Source organism: Sinocyclocheilus anshuiensis, unplaced genomic scaffold, assembly GCF_001515605.1.
Source record: "Sinocyclocheilus anshuiensis isolate Anshui unplaced genomic scaffold, SAMN03320099.WGS_v1.1 scaffold1018, whole genome shotgun sequence".
Lineage (NCBI taxonomy): Eukaryota > Metazoa > Chordata > Actinopteri > Cypriniformes > Cyprinidae > Sinocyclocheilus > Sinocyclocheilus anshuiensis.
In genome coordinates, this window is record NW_015539893.1 from 1,088,267 (window position 1) to 1,095,628 (window position 7,362).

Consider the following 7,362-nt stretch of genomic DNA (forward strand, 5'->3'; position numbering starts at 1 on the left):
ATAAATTCGAAAACCCATTTTTGTTTTCTGATTTGATCAGAAAAACAAAAAGTAAAGAAAAACTTGTGTGTTCTAAATACACCATTATTATTGTGACAGTATAGACTAAACCACTTAGACAATATATTTTGCTAGATTTTCATACAAAGTTCTGTACGCAGTAATAGTTACTAAAATATTAACATGAAACATAAAGTCTGCCTACACAAATGGATTATAATCTGCAAGAGACAGTGAGACGACAAATCATTTGCATAGACATGAAAATGGCATCCTCTGTTCCTAACACCAAAATCTAGAATAAAATTGGGTGAGTTTGATGACTTCTCAAATCAAGCATCTTCCGTTACAATTTGAGTCTGCGGTGAGATGTAATCAGGATATTGACCTCCCAGCGTATTCCTCACATTTTTTCTTTTGCTCTGTACAATGGCAATAAAGCATTAATAACAAAAACGTTTGTGTTCAGTAATACTGTTCTGATATTGACAGAGAAAAAGTTATTTTGTTTTTTAGTGTGCATGTTCTCACCCTGCAGGAGCAGTTCAACCTCCTCACTGTTCTCCACAGCTACTGGCCTCAGGATCATGGCAAAGAAGATCGCCACAAATATCACCTGTCATCCATAAATAACAGTTAGGAGGTGAAATCACACATGAGAAATCAGTTGTTTCTCATAGACATCAGTGAGATTTAAAAAAGAGAAAACTGAGACTGCTGTCCAAGAATTGAATAGTTCACCCAAAAATAAAAATGTATTCACTCATCCATACTCATTAATTAAGATAGAACGCTATTTATTTACTAGTCATCATTACTAACTCACACGTCATATTACACCTGTATGACTTCCTTTCTTCTGAGAAAACAAACAAAAGGAGAAATTCTGAAGATTGTTCAAGCAGCTCTTAAAAGCAATAAAAGCAGACCCCTGTTACAAAAGAAGTGCACCTAATTCTACTGAATGTGCACTTATAGTGTACTTCAAATCTTAAAAGCATATTTTACTCGCAGATAATATTCATCACAATGAATAATTCATTTTATTATATAAAATTAAAGGCCACTTAGGTGTATGTAAAGAGAGATGACTGTTTCTTTACATACTATTAAAACGTGCACTTTGTAATACTGTCAAATTAAAAGTTGTACTTTAAAGTGCATTATGTTTTATTGTTTTTATTTTTTTATGTTTTAAAGGGATAGTTCACCCAAAAATGAAAATTCTGTCATTAATTACTCAACCCTCAGGTCGTTCCAAACCCGTAAGACCTTCGTTCATCTTCGAAACACAAATGAAGATATTTTTGATGAAATGTGAGAGCTCTCAGACCCTGCATAGACAGCAATGCAACTGTAATGTTCCCAGGTCCAGAAACGTAGTAAGGACATCGGTAAAACAGCCCATGTGACATCAGTGGCTCAATTTCAGTTTTGCGAATCTACGAGAATACTTTTTGAGTGCAAAGAATACAAAAAGAACATCATTTTTTCAATAATTCTTCTCCCCCGAGTTACGTCTTCCGCCATTTTAGAGAGTATCACAACACATACGCACGCTTTCCCCTAAGCGTAAACAACACTGATTACGCAGATTACATTCATGTGCGAGCTTTCTCCCCCGAACGTAAACAATGCTGATTACGTCGATTACGCTCTTGGGTACTCTCCAAAATGGCGGAAGACGTAACTCAGGGGAGAAGAATTGTTAAATAGATTATGTTATTTTTGTTTTATTTGCGCTCAAAAAGTATTTTCGTAGCTTCGCAAAAATGAAGTTGAGCCACTGATGTCACATGGGCTGTTTTACCGATGTCCTTACTACGTTTCTGGACCTGGGAACATTACAGTTGCGTTGCTGTCTGCGTTGCAAAAATATCTTCATTTGTGTTCCGAAGATGAACGAAGGTCTTACGGGTTTGGAACGACATGAGGGTGAGTAATTAATGACAGAATTTTAATTTTGGGGTGAACTAACCCTTTAAAGAAGTACTCTTTTTTTATTGTGCTAACATACTAAAGCACATGTAAAGTGCTTGATTATCATTTTTAACTGTAATGTGTTATTCAACATTACACCATTTAAAGATGATTAATACACTTTTAAATGTGCTAAATTCCAATGTTATAATTACAAATATTGTGTAAAGTGCAAATACAAATATATTTAAATACATGACATACAAGTTTCAACAGAAACGACACTAAAGTATACTTTAGTTGAACATAAATGCTAAATGCTCGATGCCAAACCTGACATAATACATTTTTAAGCTTTGGTAGGAAAGAATGACAGACATTGTCATTTTTGGGTGAGCTATTCCTTTAAGTCTCCTGCTTCTCAGAAGATCCCACTGGTTCTTACCTTAAGAGGCTGCAAGATGAAGATACTTTGGACAAGAGATAATGTAAGAGTGATGACCCACTGAATGGAAGACTCCCTTCCGTACTGGAAGCCATAAAGCAGGGTAAAGAAGGTGGAAATACCGCTCATGGCAAAAAGCAGGAACCAACCAATAAAAAGAAACCACCAAGGCAACCACCAACCCTGTTTCTTCTTTTCTACTTGCACAGATGGTGGGCTGGAACAACAACAACAACAACAGATCTGTTTTAATAGAAGAAACAGAATTCTTGCATTTCAGCTAACAAGAACATCTGCTTATTATTGAAATTTTCAAAGAACCAGCTGTAAGGTTAAAAGCAATTAAATAGTTCATGCGTTGAATCGATACTGATAGTGAATTATGGACTAGAAATCGATCAAAAAGGTTGAGAAGAAAATAAAAAGAATGTGAGATTAATGAGAAAGAATATGGAAGTACAAAAAGAGCCTAAAAGGCCTTGAGTTTCTTGTGAAAGGGAATCATTTTTAATAAATGTACAATAGGAGTAGCTGAAGAGGTGACAGTCCTGACCTTTGGGAAGCGTGCTGGAGAGTCGCCATCTCAGCCTTCTTCAGCAGAACATTGACTGTCCCCCGTGCCTGCCGAAGCTCCTCATTAAGGAAAAAGCCCTTTTCTCCCACATGCTCCAGTAGGTTAGAAATGTGGCTCAGTGAATGGAACACAAAGCGGCTGCAGTACGACCAGTGAGGATCACCAACATTATCCACTGAATGGGAACACACAACAGGGATATTATAACTCTCTGTATAACGAAAAACATTTGAAATATATTTCTGATGAAGGATGACTTAATATTAAGCATTATGTCACATGATATTACAGAAGAATATGTCTTTCCAGAGCTGCACACATTAAGAATGAAAATGTTGCTTGAGGCAGAACATACTTGAAGTTTAATATACAGCTATGTATAAAAACTTATGGTAACACTTTATTTTAAAGACAAATTCTCACTATTAACTAGTTGCTTATTAGCATGCATATTACTAGCATATCGACTGTTTATTAGTACTTATGAGGCACATATAAATGCCTTATTCTGCATGACCATATTCTAGATCCCTTAACCCGACCCAATACCTAAACTTAACAACTACCTTACTAACTATTAATAAGCAGCAAATTAGGAGTTTATTGAGGGAAAACTCTTAGTTAATTGTCAATATGTGTTCCCTAATCTAAAGTGTTACCAAACTTGTTTCCATTGTGGCCCTTGATTTAGCAAAATTACTTGAAATAATAATAATAATAATAAAAAAAAAACTTTAACTGAAATGAAATAGAAAAAAATTGCTTATTTCATTTTATTTTAGTTAGTTATTAGGTAGTTTATTTTAGTTAGTTCTTATTTTCATTTAAAACTAAACCTGAAATAAAAATGAATAAAAACTATATATATATATTAAAAAACGAATAAAAATGGACACAACTAAATTACTAAAACATTAAAATTACAATTTTAAATATAAAATACAAACTAATTAAACATATTAATTAAAATTTTAATAGTATCTTAATGATACAAAAATAACACTGATTGAAGTAATGTGTATCAAGAGTAAATAACGTTGACATAATGCTAAATATTAAGAACACATGCAAATGAAATGTATGTAATACTGATTAAGGAACCTTGCATAATCTGAAGGACGTCATTCACTTTATTCAGGCCCCAGAAGAGATCCCCACTGGTCTCAGGCCGTATCTCTTTGGCAGCCAGCATGTTTTTCGGGCTTTTGCTCAGATGATTTAACAGTCCTATGGTTTCCTAAGAGCAGGAACAGAACATTCACTTATAATAATATAACATTCTGCTCACACGTATGTATTATTGGAGAAAGCAGTTATTATGCTTCAGAACTACTTCTGCAAGAACCTTTATGATAGTGTCCATAGACACAGCAGCAGCTGCTGTTGTTTTCTTGGAGGTGCCAGCCTTGTCTTTGTTAGGGACAATGCGTGGTTTGATGTGTCTGAAGATAGTTATGATCAGGATGTTGATGGGGAACATGAAAAGGCCGCTCTCTATGGCTACCATGAACTCCTGCCATGTCAGTTCAAAAGAGCCTGAAAATATCCAAGAAAATATTTTGTGTACATTTATAAAAGGAACTATTATTAAAGGGATAGTTCACCCAAAAAAGAGAATTCTGTCGCTATGGAAGTCAATGGCTACCAACAACTCTTTGGTCACCCACATTGTTAAAAAAAACAAACTTATTTTGTGTTCAACAGAAGATAGAAATTCATACAGGTCTGAAACAATGTCAGGGTGAGGGTTATAAAATTTCCACTTTTGGGTGAACCAACTAACTAACTAACTGATGTCATTATGCATTATTTTTTATAATAATATATATATATACTATATATATTATAATATACCCATATATATATATACTGTATATATGTATATATATATATATAATGCTTATGTGTAATGAACATAAATTAATAAGCAACTGAATAAAACATGCTCCCTCCAAGCATGACATTCTCAAACAGGATGCATTGCATAAAAGTACCCGAATGGTGTTGAGAGTGAGGCATTTGTGCACATTTGTGCATTACATAACTTTCAAAATTGAAAAATTCTGCAGGGAAGTTTTCTAACCTATCTTTAGAAGGACAGGCGACTCTTCATCAATAGGAAGGTTCCAGAACATGATGTTAATGGCCATGGTGCAGAGCAGCAGAGACATGCAGCATGACACTCTCTGAACACGTGTGAAAGGACTGCGCCGTGGAGGGTCGACAATTGACACCCAGATGTGCTCATCCCGAAAACCAGAAGATGTCCGGGTCTGGAAGATATTGCTGGGATGGGGGTTGGTAGGGAAGGTACATATATCCAAAATTATTACTTGAAAATACTTTAAAATGTACATTACCACTCTAAAGACTGATTGTTTCTCATTGTCTTAAAGGCTTATAGAGAATGTTGGACTAAATACAGTACTGATATTCAGTACAACAGCACAATTGCAAGTGTGTTATTGCTTTTATACAACAGTTCGATAAACGAGAAGTTAATATTGAGTAAATTACATTTCAGAACAAAATGGGGCCAATTCATTTTTTTCCAACAAAGAAAATATTTCTAAATGAAGCCAAACAATAATATCAATTATACAACAATTATTCTTGACCTAATGTCCAGAATGTCCTGGACTTAATGTCCAGAGTGCACTGAGTGCACAGAGTGTCCAGAGCCAATAATCTAGAAAAAGAGTGGTTAAAATCTAAAATAGTTTGATTCATTTGATTTGTTGATCGCTACATAATTCCCATTCTTCCATTAATGTTATTTCATAATTTTGATGACCTTATTCTGAAATCTGGAAAATAGTATAATATAGAATAAATTTCATAGAAGGTATAAGTTTAATAATTAGATGTAGTTTCTATGAGAATGTAAGTTTGTACCCAAAGCTTGCAATTTCATTCATGTTGGCTGAGTTGAAGGTCCTCCTGCACGTTTCACCTCTCAGCCAGGTGGAGCACAGAAAGTGTGTGACCTCCTGCGTCTGTAAATCCTGCATCGTGATTCTGTCCAAGTACCTGATGGAACATTTTGTGATGTGAGACATGTGCAACTTAATTCATTCATAGGCATATTTCTTTCACGCATCACTTCATAGATCAGGGGTGTCCAGTCCTGCCCCTGAAGGGACAAAGTTTAGCAGACATTAGCGCCAACCTTCCCAAACACATTGGCCTAGATGTATCTAGTAATTTTAAAGACTTTTATTGGTTGGTCCAGTTGTGTTTGATTAGAATTGGAGCTTTAAACTGACAGACTGTTGCCCTACAGGAGCAGGATGGACACCTCTGCCATAGATTAAGGATGAATTTTGAACGTGAAATTAGCATTTGGACCTAATTTGATGAAACCAGAAGGTTCTTTGATCAGCAGCTACATTAGAGATAAAGGATAAAAATAACTTTCAAGAGCTATCACATGTCACAAACTCTTGAAAAATGTTTGGCCTTTAATTCAAAGTATTATCGTATAAATGTGTTTTTTTTTTATTACAGTTATTTATTTTTACTTAAATATATATTTTGTTGTATTTTATTTGTGTTTGTTTGCTTGTGAAGTTAAATAAGATTAAATAAATTACAAAAGGATTAGTACGCAACACAAAATACTCACTTCATTTTAAAGTGTACTCTGTTTCTGCCTTGCTATGCAAAAATACGAAAAAGCATGCAAAAGCCGGTACATGCAGACACCCACCAGTCAGGGCTTCCACCTGAGTTGTCATGTGATATGTCAATGTTCTGCAGTTCTCCAAGACAGAAGGGCATACTGAGCAGGAACACATCCACCCCTCCCCTCTCAAATACTGGCTTCTCAGGGTCAGACAAATTGTAAGGTTCGCTTTGCCCTTCTGTGAATTGGAGGGTCACCATTACCTGACAAAGAAAAGACTTAAATTTAGCACCTTCTAAACATATCAATGAGTATAGGCCAGTGAAGACAAGCACATAGACACAGGGTGTTTTACCTTCGCAGTGGTGCCAGCCCCTCTTCTGTGGCCTGTTTGCACATTCACAAGGTAGTTGTACATGGCACATGGATGGTTGTTCTCCAACAAAGTCATCTTACGCTGTGAACACAGGTATTTTACCACATTACAGGTATATGTATCAAGGATCTTGGTGTATCAATGGCAATGGACGCAGTGGAATCAGTTTAGCATTCTGAAATTCTGTCAACATCTAAAATCATACTCTGGTGAAAGTAAAAAAGCATTCACATTTATCTAAAAGTGATGTTTTTCTCTAAGCTTTTGAAACTGACTGATGAAATTAAGACACAGTAACCGAACATTAATAATTTTGACGCACAAACCAAAGCAATCTATTTAATGACATATTTATTAAAGGTGGGGTATGTATTTTTTCAAAAACGCTTTAGAAAACTGCGTCGGGCCGAGTACAAAAACAA

At 35.2% G+C, this 7,362-nt stretch overlaps 1 protein-coding gene across 1 annotated transcript in view; it reads right to left on the reverse strand.

Moving 5' to 3' along the window:
* Positions 1-202: 202 nt before the first annotated feature.
* Positions 203-7,362, reverse strand: part of LOC107685873 (polycystic kidney disease protein 1-like 2) — a 15,030-nt gene continuing 7,870 nt past the window's right edge. The window contains exons 12-21 of the mRNA XM_016482603.1: positions 6,920-7,021; positions 6,649-6,827; positions 5,835-5,969; positions 5,023-5,225; positions 4,285-4,475; positions 4,041-4,176; positions 2,919-3,114; positions 2,366-2,582; positions 532-616; positions 203-422 (exon numbers count right to left, since the gene is read on the reverse strand). Coding sequence (XP_016338089.1) covers positions 376-422; positions 532-616; positions 2,366-2,582; positions 2,919-3,114; positions 4,041-4,176; positions 4,285-4,475; positions 5,023-5,225; positions 5,835-5,969; positions 6,649-6,827; positions 6,920-7,021 — 1,491 coding nt within the window. The 3' untranslated portion in view covers positions 203-375. The remainder of the gene's footprint in view (positions 423-531; positions 617-2,365; positions 2,583-2,918; positions 3,115-4,040; positions 4,177-4,284; positions 4,476-5,022; positions 5,226-5,834; positions 5,970-6,648; positions 6,828-6,919; positions 7,022-7,362) is intronic.